Source organism: Rhipicephalus sanguineus, chromosome 2 (assembly GCF_013339695.2).
Source record: "Rhipicephalus sanguineus isolate Rsan-2018 chromosome 2, BIME_Rsan_1.4, whole genome shotgun sequence".
Lineage (NCBI taxonomy): Eukaryota > Metazoa > Arthropoda > Arachnida > Ixodida > Ixodidae > Rhipicephalus > Rhipicephalus sanguineus.
In genome coordinates, this window is record NC_051177.1 from 93739757 (window position 1) to 93757317 (window position 17561).

Consider the following 17561-nt stretch of genomic DNA (forward strand, 5'->3'; position numbering starts at 1 on the left):
GAGTGAAAAACTACTAATCAAAATTCCTGTGCGCATAAACACCATCGTTCTCTTAAGGGAACCTCCTGGAAAGAAAGGCTTAAGATTTCCTTTGGAACGCCTGCACACCTTCGTGGCAACAGAAGGAGCTCCACTCACAATGGAAGAAATTTTCATATGCTGGGTGAACGAAAGAAGGGGGAATTAAAGGGTTCGCTTTTCTCTGGTGTTTCTTGTGACCCGTTGTTGAGCAAGTCAATTGCATTTTGTACTCTACATCACGAGTGATACAGAATAAAGAAGTGGTTTGAGAGATTGTAGGAACAGTTACTATATTATGTTGCATTAACAATCGTTGTTGTCAGCGCAAAAACGCCAAAATTCGCTCTTCAGAAATTCTTTGTGCTGATCGAAGTGGACGATTGAGCCAGTAGGTGATTCATGATCGAATTTGTGCTGGCTGTAGTGCAAAGTTGAAAGAGACTGCGCCTACAGAACATGATAGGAGAGCTTCAGGAGAACTTCCAGCCCATTAGAGTAACCTATTGGTGTATCTGCGCCAACAGGATTCAAGACAATCACCTCGAGCATATGAGTCAGTCGACCGTGAGAAAAAAAAAGGAAAAAAAAGAAAGAAAAAAGAAGAAATGCAATTAGGATAGATAAGTGCCTTTTTTAGCGGGATAGACAGCAGATCTAGAGATTATTACACAACACGTCAGTCGTATATGTTCTACCATACGTTCATTCCTAACAAAAAAAAACTAACCAAGTTCACATTTTCCGGTGTACAAGGTCATCTTTCAACGACTGTATCATTTTTGCACACCCGCTTAGACGGCGCCAAGCTTGCGGTGGCAGTCACATTTCAATAAGAAATAAATGAAAACAAATAAAAACTATCTTTAACTTCCTTTTTTTTACTCTCATTCCTAGCGTTCTCAAACTTATCCAGTTTTAATTTGAGGTAACGCAACGAGCAAACGAGCAGCACCTAAGTGGTACACCAAAGGAAATTCGGTTATTATGCAACCACAATATCCTGTTCGTACCCAAACATAATGCTTCCCGCTAGCTCAAAAAGAAACTCGGAAAGCAGCATGCTGCTCCAAAAGCTCACCGGTACGGCAGCGCAAGAAACTAAGCAAACAAACAAATAAAAAAACGCGATTCTCTTGATACATCGTGGGCGCGTCTATAACGGCCAGACATTTGGCACGGCACGTCTAGAAAAACTGCCAATTCATTGCCAGTCGTCGCCGTCGAGATAACGCCGACAAACAGCGCTCTTTTCTGCGCACCGAGGTGAAGCGACAGTCTCGGGGCGTGTGTACTGTTTCTTTTGATTCTCTTTTATTTAGTGCCGCGTAACTGCATACGTCATGGCGGGACTTTTGAATTCTTTAAGGTCGATACGCCACGTGGTGTCGTTCACGCGAACTAGGCCGCTGGTGTCCAGAAAAGCTGCATATGCTAACCCTCCTCGAGAGGACGCTCCTCGATTCCGCTCGGTGGCGCGACAGTCTATGGGCATTGCGAATATTAACGCAATAGCGTTAAAGAGCTCGTTTCGCAGAACTTTTGGTGTCGGTGGCGGCGTTTTTGGTTGTTGACGAAAAAGCGGCGTTGTCCGTGAGCTACAATTCGAGATAGGTGCAAATACATAAGTAATAAAAATGTTCTAGCAAAACTTTGGTCTGGGCGAGCTGGTTCATCGTCGGACTTGTTTGGGGCAGCGCTAAAGAACACACGGACAAAGACACATAGTAGACGCCACGGGCGCTGACTTACAACTGAACTTTATTGCCTTTGCCAGTGCATTTATATGTGCCATAATCGCTCGTTGTGACAGCCACGTTGCCCAGAACTAACAAGCAGCGATAAACAACAATCTTAACAATCTGTTTAACTATAGCAGAGGAATTTCACATGGAGCATGCGTGCAAGAGAGAGAAAAAACCAAACAATAACAACGACATAGTAAAATAACAACTGGCGGACGCTTCGCGTGTAAAAGCATAAAACGATGAAAGATCACATGACAACAAAAGGGAAGTGCAAGTGAGAACCACGCTAAATAAAACCTTTGAGATAATCAATCTCAGCGTCAGACAAAACGATTGAAGGCCTGCTAACGCAGTTGTCACCTGCCTTATGTATGAAAAAGGCTTCCATGATTTCGCGCTCAGTTTTATCTTTCGCTTTCTTGAGGAACTGTGTACGATGAAAATCAGGGGTACAACCACAGCGTTTGCAGTGCTCACCCAGGAATCCTCCAGTTTGATTGCGCACGTTCAAATTATGCTCCCTAGCTCTCTCGTTAAAACATCGGCCGGTCTGACCGATGTAGCGGCGACCACAACTCAGGGGAATGCTGTAGACGACATTAAAAACGCACATTGTAAACTTGTTCCGGTGTTGCGTGACGCAAACACGTCGCTTCTTACTGTTAGTCAAGGCACACAACTTTGAGAGTTTGCATGGAGCGGAAAAAACAACCTGGACGTTGTGTTTCCTTGCTATTCGTTTAATATTGTGCGACACTTGGTGTATATATGGGATGACCTTAACCGGCATGTCCGCTTTGTTAGGCTTGTCGTTTGCTTTCGGACGTTTAATATTTTGCAGGAGGGACTCACAAACGGCAGTGATAAGTTCTGGGGGGTAACCCGCACGCTTTAGTCTCAGAACTTGGGCACAGAAACTTTCGGAAAGAGCATGACTGCAAGTCTTATTGAGGGCCGAATTCAAGCAGTTCTTTGCGATACCACGCTTGACAAGCTTCGAGTGAGCGCTACTGTGCGGTAGTAAGGCTTTTTTCGATCTTGGGTTGTATAACCAACAGATATGATTAACAGAAAAACGCAACCTAACATCCAAAAACTGAAGCTCATTGTTTACAGGCCTTTCGAAAGTAAACTTAAGACCTTGCCCTTCATTCTGGAATACACTGACAACATTACTAATCACTGCATCAAGGTCTGAAACATCTTTCAAAAGGACCAAAAAATCGTCAACATACCTATAGATGCTTACAATGCGCGGGTCTTGCAACTTTGCTTGGATGCGGCTTCCAACAACGGACAGAAAAATATCGCACAAGACTGGAGCGACCGCCGAACCTATACAGATTCCTTGTTTCTGTACGTAGAATTCGTTGTTGAACTCGACCACGGTAGAACCCAAATACAGTTCCAACAATGTTAAAAATTCGTCATTAGGAAGTCATCTGATGTCGTCCAACTTTTACAAGGTTTGAACTGTGGCAGTTTCAACGGGTTTTCAATTGACATAGAAGATCTCTACTACTCTGTGCCGCATAAGGAATTGTTCGTGGCTATTCGCGAGAGGATCGATGATCATGGTGAGCTCGCGTTTTCAAGTGCCACTGGTGTTAATTGTGAACAATTTTTAACATTGTTGGAACTGTATTTGGGTTCTACCGTGGTCGAGTTCAACAACGAATTCTACGTACAGAAACAAGGAATCTGTATAGGTTCGGCGGTCGCTCCAGTCTTGTGCGATATTTTTCTGTCCGTTGTTGGAAGCCGCATCCAAGCAAAGTTGCAAGACCCGCGCATTGTATGTTGACGATTTTTTGGTCCTTTTGAAAGATGTTTCAGACCTTGATGCAGTGATTAGTAATGTTGTCAGTGTATTCCAGAATGAAGGGCAAGGTCTTAAGTTTACTTTCGAAAGGCCTGTAAACAATGAGCTTCAGTTTTTGGATGTTAGGTTGCGTTTTTCTGTTAATCATATCTGTTGGTTATACAACCCAAGATCGAAAAAAGCCTTACTACCGCACAGTAGCGCTCACTCGAAGCTTGTCAAGCGTGGTATCGCAAAGAACTGCTTGAATTCGGCCCTCAATAAGACTTGCAGTCATGCTCTTTCCGAAAGTTTCTGTGCCCAAGTTCTGAGACTAAAGCGTGCGGGTTACCCCCCAGAACTTATCACTGCCGTTTGTGAGTCCCTCCTGCAAAATATTAAACGTCCGAAAGCAAACGACAAGCCTAACAAAGCGGACATGCCGGTTAAGGTCATCCCATATATACACCAAGTGTCGCACAATATTAAACGAATAGCAAGGAAACACAACGTCCAGGTTGTTTTTTCCGCTCCATGCAAACTCTCAAAGTTGTGTGCCTTGACTAACAGTAAGAAGCGACGTGTTTGCGTCACGCAACACCGGAACAAGTTTACAATGTGCGTTTTTAATGTCGTCTACAGCATTCCCCTGAGTTGTGGTCGCCGCTACATCGGTCAGACCGGCCGATGTTTTAACGAGAGAGCTAGGGAGCATAATTTGAACGTGCGCAATCAAACTGGAGGATTCCTGGGTGAGCACTGCAAACGCTGTGGTTGTACCCCTGATTTTCATCGTACACAGTTCCTCAAGAAAGCGAAAGATAAAACTGAGCGCGAAATCATGGAAGCCTTTTTCATACATAAGGCAGGTGACAACTGCGTTAGCAGGCCTTCAATCGTTTTGTCTGACGCTGAGATTGATTATCTCAAAGGTTTTATTTAGCGTGGTTCTCACTTGCACTTCCCTTTTGTTGTCATGTGATCTTTCATCGTTTTATGCTTTTACACGCGAAGCGTCCGCCAGTTGTTATTTTACTATGTCGTTGTTATTGTTTGGTTTTTTCTCTCTCTTGCACGCATGCTCCATGTGAAATTCCTCTGCTATAGTTAAACAGATTGTTAAGATTGTTGTTTATCGCTGCTTGTTAGTTCTGGGCAACGTGGCTGTCACAACGAGCGATTATGGCACATATAAATGCACTGGCAAAGGCAATAAAGTTCAGTTGTAAGTCAGCGCCCGTGGCGTCTACTATGTGTCTTTGTCCGTGTGTTCTTTAGCGCTGCCCCAAACAAGTCCGTAATAAAAATCTTCGGTCCAAGTGACAATCGAACAAAGGCCTTCTGTGTAGCAAGCAGGCGTCCTACCACGGAACCACGCCAGTGCTTTGAAACGCTTCATAAAAAGAGAACGCTATAAGAATGTCATGCAGTAGGAGGAGTCCCCTTAACGCTTGTAATATTGCGTGGGAGAATCGCATAATCGCACAAGGGGCCAAAACATGTGAACTGCGCAACGAGTGGGCGATTTGAAGCTGTCCAACTTTACAAAATGAGCAGCTGAGCAGGTGCGCGTGGTACTTTACGGACACGTAGTGGTTACGTCGCCAATTTGCAAAAAAGGAATAATCATTGCGTGGTGGGCACTTCACATCTGTACCAGCAGTAAGCGTTCTAGGATAGTTTAAAGGGGCAAATCTTACGCGCGAAAACGTACCTTTCCTTGCGGCTTAGTCAGAGTCTATGCGCACGGAGCGCGATTACGCTATCGCGTTCTAATCTTGAAGGCGAAGCTCAAGCACCCTCCAAGTTTATTTGCGTTAGCGCACCATCTCTCTCATTGATGCAGAAGAATTAAGTTTCTGATCACACTTGCGTAAGGCACCTCGTTTATATCGTTACCAGTGTTGTTTAGTGTTTGTCACATTCCTGAGCTGCGCATGTGCGCCTGCGCCTGCCCGCCAGGTTTTGGTGTCAAGCCTTATTATGATCGAGAACCGTGACAGTGCGTGATGATTATAGCGGGGATGAAAATGACGCTACGCAGTGGTCTGCAATGTACATCTGTTGGTCTTCGTATAACGCAACCAATCGTACGTGTATGGATAACTTGCACACACAACAAGCATGGAAAGCTTTGCAGTTTAGGAATACTCATGGCTCCAAAACTGTAGCCGACAGTATCACGCGACCCAATTTAAAAATATATGACCGCCACAATACCATTCACCCTTCGCCTCCCAAGTAGGCCGCAGCAAGCTGCCGAGAAACTGTATGAGTAATGAAATGACCAAACGCCCAAACCCTATTATCGTAAGCGCAACTGACTTCTTTGGCCTTTGGCTGCCCTCTTGCGGCTGTCGATTCGTTCTTTACTGCGCGACAGCACACGTAGTTCAGAAACACACGTGGTTCGCTACATAGCACAGATAGCGCATTTTTACGCAAGGCGCTGACGCATGTAAATTTTTTGCAATTCATCCACGTAAATTTCATTTTTTTTGTTTTGTTGTTTCCAACAGCTTCCAGTATAGAGTGTTTCATTTTGCGTATACTGTGAGAAGCGCAGATGCTACCTACTGCGATAACATATTGCGGCATTGTGAGTGTACCGCACAAAGGAGATTTCTTTTGAAAGAGCCTGCTCTCTTTTTTTTTTGCATTTTTGCGCCTTTTCGCGTACACCTAAACCGGAAACTCTGACCGAAATTGAATTTCCAAACCGCTTTGGCTTGTGGTTTGGGAAATGTATAAAATACAACGGCGCAGGCAAGAAACGCCGTATCTTGGGAAAGTCAGGTATACAGGCAGGGAACCTAACATCTGCACTTATGACGCCAAGGCTGCTTTTATGTTCGATCGATTGTGTTTGTACTTCGTTTTCGCTTTCCTTTTGAAGAAGAAACTATCCACCAACGTACGCAGGCGACTTCTTATTGAATGTTCCCGATATGAGTGTGCTGACTTGGGCGGTTGGTGCATACTTGTATATGCGAAGAAACAGCGCTTGTGAATGGCACGAAATAAGAGACGACAAACACGCGCGAGCTGACTGGCAGCCATAATGTTTGTTTATAAAACGAAAGGCTATTGTTATGTGCGTGGCGAGCAACAAGTGCACGAGGAAGTGGCACGTTTGCATATTTATATAAGCACGATTTTTGATTTATTGAACAAAAATATACAAACCTTAACACTACTGCCTTTATTGAAAGGACCACCTGAAAAATTACATTCGTGCGTTTTCACGAGTAGTAGTATTTTATTTGTTGCACGGGCACTGAGTGACAATCTCGATTTGCTTCCAAGCACTTCCGGTCAAGCACTTACTTCCGGTTTTCCCAATATTCGGAAAAAATGTGTTCTAGAAATAAAAATCGATCGTTACGGTTTAATTTTACAGATATATGATGATACACATGATGACTAGTGATAGTGTAGGCATTTATTGGGCTTCATCTTGCGACATGGTGGTCTGCTGGCGTAGGCGGCGTCACGAACGGAGCTCCAGGAGACATCTTTAGAAGAAGAGAGGTCGAAGGGACCGTAAAGCTCCTCAACCACTTGAAATAATGCAGTTCAGCCGACGCTTTATTCCACGAAAAGCAAGCCTTGCCCCGTCAACTCTTCACCATTAATTCGCGACCAGCTTCTGTCTCGTGTTGTCCAATGCCGTCGTCGCACCTGTATGAACACCGACGCTAGCCAAGAAGATCGCAAACATCGTTACGATGCCACTCACCGCGTCGTTTTTTATCGCCCTGGCGACGCTGTACTCCTATGGACGCCTGCACGAACACCTGGTTTATGCGAAAAGCTTGAGTCTCGCTATATTGGCCCCTACAAAGTTGTAGACCAGACGTCGCCGGTCAACTACCATGTCGCACCTGTTCACGCTCCCACAGACCAATGTTGCCGCGGTCCAGAGGTCGTGCACGTTTCGCGCCTCAAGCCCTTTCATCTGCGTTCGACAGTGTAATTCGTGGCCAGTCCGGCCGCTTACGTCAGCGGGGGAAATTATTGTAGGCATTTATTGGACTTCATCTTCCTCGTCTGTAAAAAACCATCATCATTCATTCGCTCGGGCGTTGTTTTCGTCGGCGCCATCTTGCTTTTCGTGGAATAAAGCATCGGCTGAACCATGTTATTTCAATAGAGTAGTCTACAGAAAGGAAACAGTAAGTACACACAAAAAAAAGAAATGGGTGGAATGTAGCTACCTTTCATTGCCAAGGCATGCGAAGGCATAGTTATAAGTTTGAGCCGTGCATATATTTCATTCATGTGCAATCAACATAGGGTCAAACGCGCTTGCTGTAATCTATGCAAAGGGAAGCGTTCGTGATGCACTTATTTAGAATATAATAAAACCGCTAATCTACGGCATCAATCTATATGTCCAGCGCTGCATGACAACTCGTCTGTTTGCGGTTGCATAAAGTCCAGGATCGGCTCACTTATTCCACTGCGTGGCAGGCGCCTCAGGGTCTTTGATAGAACCTGTATTTGCATATTGTCATTTAATGATGGGGCTTTGTTGCGTTTGGCATCTACTACAACATGCTTCCGCACACTGGGACATACTCAAGTGCATTCAACAAACATCGCGTTTTTCTGTTACATACTTTCCAATTGCGGTAACGCCGCTTACACCGCTATAATAAAATGCGGCGACCAGAACTGGGATTTAACCTCCATCATATAGCACAGGAGCCCAGAGCTCTGAACCATTAGGCCACGCTCTCGCACACACTTTTGTCGGGCCTAAGGCTGTCTTCCAATATTCACCGTTGATGGCAAAGTAGACGACTAAACAGGAAGCGCCGGCTAAAGAAACAGTTTCGCGTAGACAGCAATGAACTCAAGAACGATGCCGGTTACCTTTTTTTTTCTTTCAGTTCAAGCGAGTGCCTGACTGAAAGGAAGAATCGGAAGCTTGACGGGAAGGTCGTGTCTTGTTAGGAAAATGTAGCCACGCCTCCTTACGCGCTTGATCTAAGATGCGTTGTGTCTTTCGTAAGCTAAAACGAGGAAGCGTTTTAACGCGATAGCGCAAGGAGCTCGTTTTGAAAGAAGTTCCGGCGTCGGCGTCGGTCGCAGTTTGCTGGGAGTTACTTCTACTTAAGGGGCCTAGCATTATCAAGGATCCTGATATTGCGTCTCTATCGGCAATGCTTTAGAGCGTATTTCGCCTCTGAATTCAGGTGAACCGGGCAAATACAAGGCGTAACGCTTCTTTCTTAACCTACACCTATCTCATCTGACAACGACGCAGACTAGAATGTCTCACAAAAATACATTGTGACATCCTTCGGTGATGTCCTGTTGCCATCCGCCTTTGTAGAGAACACAATACGCATTGCATATATGATCTACCCTATCAAAAAAACGCTGTTTTATCTTGCTGGGACTGCATAAACCTAAGTAGTTATTTTGTTATCACGGCGACCGCAGCCATAGCTATGACTACTCAGTAGAGGAAATAATAATATCCTATTAATCCCTGTCTCTTTCGGCAACTTATCGCTCCTATCGCAGTATGATGACCTTCCGCAGCTAAAGAAGCCGCCTTCTGTACATGGTTCTTACCAAAAATGAATTTTGGCTTTGAGCATCTTTTATTCCACATTGAACACACACACACACTGACTTCCACAAACGGGTTTTCTTCTGTTTTCGCGACCTCGGTGTCAGGGTTTATTGATTTGCCCGCAGGACAACATGGTCCACAGCCTGGCGAGCTGCGAGCAGTACATTGGTTTATAGCAACGAGGGCGTGCGACTATGTCACATACGATGTCGCTGCATGTGCGACGTTTTCACAATTGTATTGAAACTACTGCTGAACAAGGCAAAGAAACGGACTCTAAGGAAGAAAAGTCCGCGACTCTCAACAGCTGTAACTCAGAGCAAGAACAAGAAGACGGGGAGGAGACGTCCTGCACAGGTTCATAGGCCCGACGGAACTCGGTGAAGATCATCCAGCCCGTGCTAAATTCTTGAGTACTTATCGTCGTTAGCATTCCTCTTTACCATTCTTTTTTTTATTCTATTTTCAACAACGTCCTCTCAACGGACAACATGGTTAGGCTTGCCAGTTAGGCTTACCAGTTAGGCTTAAGCAGGCCTAACAAGGCCCTCCGGCCGACGCGCGGTTCGCGAACGGGAGGAGGAGCATAGGGGAGCGGAGATTGTAGCAGGAATGCGAGGGAATTTAATTCCAGGGATGAACGGGGACAGGATCAACGAGGCTTATCGCGTGCTCAGCCCGTTTCCTACTCCCACTGACTGATTCATTTTTTTTTATCTTCCTCGTGGCCTGACGGGGAAGAAGGCGGACGATGAGTGTTGGTGGTAGGGGGAGCGGGGCGTGTGGTGCTGGCGTAGGGGGCGCCGTTTGCTTTAGAAGCTCCTCTTCCAGCGCTCGCCCGCGTCGGCGTCGCCGTAGATGCCGCGCTTGCCCAGGCCGAAGTTGTACCTGCGCTTCATGAAGTCTTCCAGCTTGGACTTCTTGTCCCGCTTGCCGAGCCCGAAGCTGAAGCGGTGCCGCTCGCGCTTCTCCTGATCGTAGGGCACGTACTCGCGCTCGTGGCCGCTCCTGCGCTTTCCCAGGCCGAACCCGTAGCGCAGGGGTTCGCGGGGACCGCGCTTCTCCAGATAGCCGCCGGTCCTGGACGCAGCCGCAGCCTCGGCCATCGCATCGTCTTCCTCGTCTTCGTCGACATCCGCGTCTACCGGCGACTCGTCGGCCATCAGCAGCAAGGGTGACCGCTTGCCGAGGCCAAAGCTGTAGAGTGGAGCCGGGCCGGCGCGTTTGTCGCTCGAGTGGTGCTGCTGCAAGGGTAGGACTCCGCCGCCGCCTCCGGCTGAAGAGCCCATGGGCGCCTCGTCGGCGCGGCATTGCTCGCCCGCGGCGAGCAGCAAGAGCAGCCACACGGCCAGGCTGGAGGCCATGGCGGGTCTCAGCAACTGCGACGGGCTGCAGGCGAACCTCCTGCAAGAACCGGTACAAAGCCACCTCAGTTACACACTCACTATAGATACATTTATGAGCACACGTCGCTTTTCCCAAAGCCCGTTTGAGATTGATGTCTTGGCCAGAAATTTTTTTCGGGGGGGGGGGGGGGGGATTCAACCATACTTTATGTATGTTCGTGCGTGCGTTTGTATGTGTGCGTGTATATATGCGCAAGCAAAATTGAAAAATTTCGGGCGAATTTGAACCCCCCCCCAACCCCCCCCCCCCCCCTGGCTACGCCCATGGTCTTGACGTTACATCGTAACAAGAATCATGACACTGTTTCGGCCGAAACATCGTCACTATTTACCTGAAAATTGTGCGACTTTCAGTATGTATCTTCTATTCATAATCGCAGTAATTAGCCACTTCAAGCAATCAGCATGCTGAGCCTATTTAGGCCCGCTGCGGGAGGAAGGCCTCGCCCAATCATCTCCCGTTCGCTCTATCTTGCGCGAGTAGATTCCATTTTATCCTTGCTAACTTCCTCATTTCGTTGCTTCATCAGCCTTCCTCGACTGTGTTTCTCATACCTGTGGCCCTGCGGCCCATCTGGCAAAAACAGCTTACCCTTGTTGCCACCAGTCACCATATCCTCCTTTGGTCATCTCGTGCCTGCAAATATTGTGATGACGCCCTGTTGTCTTGTGCTTAGTCAGCAACTACTACTTTTTTCTTCCCTCTATACACATTCTTTAACGGTAATTTGTCAATTCTACCCCTAGTACTGCTACAAACCGATACGTCTAGCTGTTTAATATCAGACTGCTTTATTGGCTACTCGCGTTGTCTAGGTCGTAAATGGTAGCAAAAGAAACAGTAGCTGCCTGAATTTCTCTACTGATCTTCCCGTTGCCATATTAGTAACAAACACACCCAGAGCAAAAACGAAAATTAGAAAATGAAGTTGCTGCGAGTTTAATTTTGAGTCCACATCGCTGGGTCTATTCAACAGACATTGGGTAGCCAACGCAACAAAAGCTGAATCAAAAAGACACGTGCGGCGCCACAGCAAAGGGGAGCACCAGCTAAAAGCTTTAACGTAGCGAATCCTTTCATTTTCTACGCCTTGGGGCGTTGCGAAATAACAAGCGCCACTAAACAGCGCACACAATATGGTGAATCGAGAATATATTATGCCAGTTATGCCAATCTGCAAAGCATTTGTGATTACTCAGGTGCTGGCGCAAACAACCTCCTTATGAATGTCCGTCCACGACCGAAAATATCAAGAGGGCTGATTTAATGCTTCAATATCGTCGACGACTCACTCTGAAAACGAAAATAGTGTTCCTGGTTCGTCGCCAATATCGTCGGTATAGAAAGTACCGCACTTACTTTCCTAAACCCGTGTTCTTCGTTCTTTAAGCGAATGTAGGTAATGAGATATAGGCTTTTGTGTAACTTCGTTTCATAAACGCGTGTTTTCGCAAGGTACTCCTTTCACTGCTCTCGCTTGTTTGCGGAAGTGTGCGTGCTTATTATACAGTTCATTTGACCATCTTGCGAACATAACACGGGCCCTGTTATATGCGCATGAGGAAGCGTTGGCAATCTTGGGCAGCCTTCAACGTGTTTCAGTGTTTAGTGTTGTGCTCATGGGATTTCTCTGTTCTTCGTCCAGGAAACTACAGCAGCACCACATGCGGTGCCAACTTCTCATTGAAATTCATATCATATCAGTTAATAAAGGCGTAAGCTTAGGTTTGCACGCGAATAACCGTGACTTCGTCGAAACCATTACGTTACACGCGAAGTTGCACGTTGAAAGGGCTTCATCTAACAATATACCGCATATTAATCAGCGAGTAATTTCGACTGTGAAAACAAGCATTATCATAAACACAATGGCTGGGAAAGGTGTACATTGCAATTGAGCGAAACAGGGCTTCGGGTGCATGATAATATTATTATTATCTTGTGGCACGATTATTTTCTTTTTCTCAGTTTCCTCTCTTTCGGGATCGACTTTCATGCTTTGGAGCCTCGGTCGCTGTAGAGACAGGACAGTCGCTGAAATTTATGCGAAAAAAAATATTATAAACAATTGTCTATGTTGTGAAAGGGCTGATGATTTCAGATAGGCGTACCTGAGGTAATATTGACAGAAAACATGCACACACTAGGGGAACGTGGAGCACCATGTGTTTAATATACACCAGTCAAAAGAGAATTAAACAGGTGCCTCCCTACACGAAACACTAGTTCGTCCGTGACGAACAAGCGTTTATGTATTAAATAGTCTACAATAAAAGTATTAAAAGAAGTCTACTATAATGTTTATGTATTAAATATATGCAGCGGGGATCCGATGCACGCATCCAGTTGACGCTGTGTTGACAAATGTCTTGAGAGTCTCTGAAGGGCACCCACATGAGAGCCTCTGTAGAACGCACATAAACTACATACCTATAGTTTACATACGTGGTACTTAGGTGTGTAGGTAAATACGTACGTACGTACGTAAACTAGGTACGTAAACAAATACGTTTAGCAAAGGTTCAGCTTATTGTTCTTAGCTTTCGTGATTGTCTAGGATTAGCTTGATTATCATGCTTACTGCTGCTCCAGTGACACACACATGGTATACATACTATGTGGTACATGTATATTTATTTTGCCAGGCAATTACTTCGGGATCCGATTATTTAAGCTTATCTGCTCTTCTGCGCCGTTGAGGAGCATTTGCGCTCTCCTTCTCCATGGCTAAACCACACTGGCAAAGCGCTATCAGGCGGCTCCAGCGCAGTGTTAGACGGCGACTGCACAGCGAAGACGAATAGCTGCGCGCGCGCCGGCGCCAATACGTCTACCTCGGCTACGACGTCACTCCACTGGAAAGCGCCGACCGGCGGCAGCGAGTCACGCGCGGCAGCGGCGGAGTGCGCGGAAGGTGCCGGCTTCGATGCATCAGCTATGTGACATCACTGATCCTCGCGCATGCGCAGCACGGCTCTTGAGGAGCCACGCGAAAGTGGCTCCGCTAGGCCAGTGTAGTAACGCTACAAAACACGTACGCCAAGGAAATATCAAATTTCTGCGAAGGCTATTCTTAAAGAGCCAATGAGCGCACGTAGTTTGCTTGCCTCCTCGGCAGCCGGTTTCCATAACTAATAACTAGTAAAGATATGCGTGCTGCAAACTTTTTTTTAGTAAAGTTTGATATCACTAGACACGAATACAGCGACCTACCTTCTTCGGTTTTTTTTTTATTACTACTAATATTACCGACTACTTTTGACTCAGTAAAGCACGAACTAGGGCCCTTATTCTTTTAAAACAAGCAGAAGTCGCGCTTTATTGCGATATAATTCGGAAGGAAAAGGAAAGAGATCGTCAAAGCTGATATTGCGTCTATTCAGAATGCACAGACTGGGCGGGTGCGTGAAGCGATGCTTAATAAGAGCCTCTCACCAACCAACTTTCTTATCTCCTTGCCTATTCGCTGCAAAGGTTTCCAAGCGCAGCCGAGCAGTAGCGTGAGCGCTCGAGAAAGGCTCCTGCGCGTAAGGACTTTGCAATGAATAAGCTGCCCGATAAGCAGCTTCCCGTGAATTATGCGCGACGCCCAAGCATTCATTTTACAGAACGCTTAGCGCAGACAAAAGCGCGTCCGTTTAGAAGTCCGGCAGGCGACAACCCTGAGGAGTTGAGAAGCTGCGTCGTTTCCTGCACTGTACACTTTAGTTTAAAAATGTATCAAACGCGAAAATAGGCTACGCGCAGGACCGGTGCATTGTCCCGTTCGCCAAGCGCCGACATACGCGCCCTCTCAAAATGCATCCCTCACCACACCTTCTCCTCCTCGCCTGTCCCTACAAACACGTGCACACGCGCACGTAAGGACACGAATGAGTGCTTATTCCTCTGGGAGACGCTAAGTGAGCTTCTTCTGTGCGAGCAGGCCTTGGACAGTACATTTATTACTATTAGCGCCCCGCTACTTGTACCAATGCCAGTTCTCGTCACTTTTTTATAACACGACAGGTTTTTGCGGATGAGCATTTTGTAACTGTGCAAGGGGTTGTTGAGAGGCCATTACTATTCGCATATACAATCGCGCTCAATATGACTTGCAACACGGGAGCGCGTGGCCTCACGAGTTTAAAGATTGCGCGTGGCCTCAACTTGCTTCATTTATGTAACTAAATGTTATTTTCTTAATCGGGAACATCCTCCAGTGAGAGAACAGTGTTTAGTTATAGAATTAAGGGCTAGTGGAAGGAATGCGCGATCCTTAAGCTCGCGAGGTCACGCGCTCCCGTGTTGCAAGTCATATTTAGCGCGACTGTACCTGTTCTCTAAGAAGGTGGCAGCACTGGTTCTCCACCTATATTGCTGCAAACGAACGAATGCCGCGCTTTTCACACTTGGGAGACTACTGTTGATGAAACTGCAGTCTTCAATAAGCAAGTTTGAATGGGCTACCATTTCGTGATGCGCATTTGAAATTCACCTTACATGCTTTAAGCGACTGAAATGTATGATGCGCGAGACGAGCAGTATATTTCAACGTCTGATGTATTTTTGAGTAAGTGTAACGAGCGTCGAGAGAATAGGGGGTATTCAAGATGAGTTAGTACTCCCGCAGCAGCAGTTTCGTCGATTTAGTGTGAATGCCATTACGAGTTGTAAGAAAGGCTCGATTGTTTTCTTTTTTGTTTATACGTTTCCGTACGCTTCGCCGATCTCGTCCTGATGTGAGCCACGCGTGTAATGGCTGCGGGTTAACGACTCATGCACTATGCAGCACTTCCCTCTGCAACTGCCGCAATATCTCAGTGGCTCTGTCTTTTCGCTGCAGGTCCCGAGGTTGAAGGTTCGATTCCGAACGCAGTTGTCAAATTAGAAAAGGGGAGACATGCATGAAAGCCCCAGTGCCGTGAATTATGGGCGCAATGGCCCCGTATTGAAGAAAAAATAATCCTCAGACTCCAGCTACGGCGCACCTCATAATCAGATTATGGTTTCGGCGCGTAAAACAGCATAATTGAATTTGTTTGCAATTTTAAAGGGCCCTAAACAACCTCTGAAAACACAACGAACGAGCGCGTTATTCTCTCCTGGCGTTTCCCGTCTTTTCGGCTCAGTTCGTGACGTCAGCCACCCGTTCGCGTGACGTCATGAGGAAACAGGCTCTCGATTGGTCTCCTACCCTGCTCTGCCATACAGTGGCATGCCAGGGCTGCCTTGTCTCGCATGACTCTCGTTCGCGTTCGACTGATTTCACTTCGTTGCGTGCGTTTTCAACTGCGCAAGCGGAGTCAACAGCGTGTAGCCGAAAATCGCGAACTCCTGATAGGCTCAATGCTTACTGCTGAGTTTGTCCACGTGTTTTATGAAGAAATAAGTGGCGCGGAAGAGAGAGTGCCTGTAGGAAGGGTGGTGAAGGCGAGAAAGAAACCACTTTCTCGTCTGTTAACTCGAAGTGATTTAGGGGCCCTTTTTGAAAGTTCGCTGTGGCTGCAGGCCCTCGTTTCAGGCAACCGCTGCGGTGTCTCTTAAGGTACATTCACACCGAAGGCGGAGCGGCAAAGCGGCCAAGCGGGCTTTTCAAGGCGGCGAGGCGGCGAGCGCGCGTACCTGTTCAGACCGCATGGCTCTCTTGGCTGCCCGCGCGGCCGAGGAGGCGGGGCCTCTCGCTCTTTAGCGCACGTGTCGCTATCACGTGGCACGGCTTCTGCCAAAGAGACACCCGCACCACCACCGCGCCACCGCCGCAGCGCGTTCTGATTGGCTGCGGCAAAGAGGCGAGTAGCGACGAGCGGCAAAAAATTGGTCCGAGAGCGATCGGACCTGCCGCCTCGTTTTCCGCCCCGCTTTCGCCGCCTGGAGAGGAGGTTTTCCCGCTTTCTGCCTCACCGCTTTGCCGCTTTGGCCGCCCCGCCTTCGGTGTGAATGAGCCTTTATAGTCACGCTCCTGGTACTCATTAGTGCTTTGAACCGCGAACTCCTGCGAGATACCTTGTTTTAAACTGCTGCAGCTGCTAAGGCCTCAGAAGCATATTTGTAGCGTTAGCTACACTGGCCTAGCCGAGCCCATTTCGCACGCCTCCTCAAGAGCCGTGCCGAGCATGCGCGAGGATCAGTGATGTCACGCAGCTGGCGTACCGGAGCCGGCACCTCCCGCGCATTCCGCCGCCGCCGGTCTGCTCATTCCAGGGACAGTGACGTCGTAGCCGTGGCAGACGCACTGACGCCGGCGCACACGCAGCTATTCGCCTTCGCTGTGCAGTCGCCGTCTGACACTGCGCTGGAGCCGCTTGATAGCGCCTCTGACTGGCGTTTGCCAATGTGGTATAGTCACGAAGAAGGAGAGCGCAAATGCTGCTCAACGGCGCAGAAGAGCGGAGAAGCTTAACTCATCGGATCCCGAAGTAGTTGCCTGGCAATTAGCGGTTGAGCGTAGGAAGAATGAACAGAAGAAGGCTAAACGGGCTGCGGAGACACGAAAAGCTAAGAATAATCATCTGAACCTTTGCTAACGCTACGTATATCCTGGCATAGCCGACCTAAACCACTGCAACATTTTTTATTCTGTTAGGCTCTCAGTACATTCTTCCACTTCCTACCATCTTCTTCATCTTCATTCCGTTGATGTGTTGCTTGTCATGTGGTGTGGTCGTTGCTCGTGTAATTTGCGCAGGATGGCTGCAGTTTGGGGTGAAGTTGGAGTCACGGGCATGATTCTACCTAGGGGGCGTGCGCATCAATAAGTGCTTTCGCAACCGCCTAAGGCTACCCATTTTGTTTTAACTTGTAAATCTATACTGTCAAGTTGCAGAGTATTTTAGGAACGGAGAAGCAACAGGCGCGAAGTATCCAACTACCCGCAACCCCCCCCCCCCCCCCGCACCCTCCCTCTTCTCTCATTTTTATTCAAAGGACACTTCTCAAAGTTTTCTTTATTTTGAAGTAAAAATAAATGTTACAAGTGCGTAGGCCAGTTTCATGTCACTTGTGACCGCGTCGCTTGGCT

General features: G+C 47.3%; 1 protein-coding gene across 1 annotated transcript in view; it reads right to left on the minus strand.

The window, feature by feature from the left end:
- Window positions 1-9163: 9163 nt before the first annotated feature.
- The window catches only part of LOC119383404 (allatostatin-A), a 132856-nt gene continuing 124458 nt past the window's right edge, over window positions 9164-17561 (minus strand). Inside the window, exon 2 of the mRNA XM_037651515.2 lies at window positions 9164-10558. Within this exon, the coding sequence (XP_037507443.1) occupies window positions 9967-10558 (592 nt within the window). The 3' untranslated portion in view covers window positions 9164-9966. The remainder of the gene's footprint in view (window positions 10559-17561) is intronic.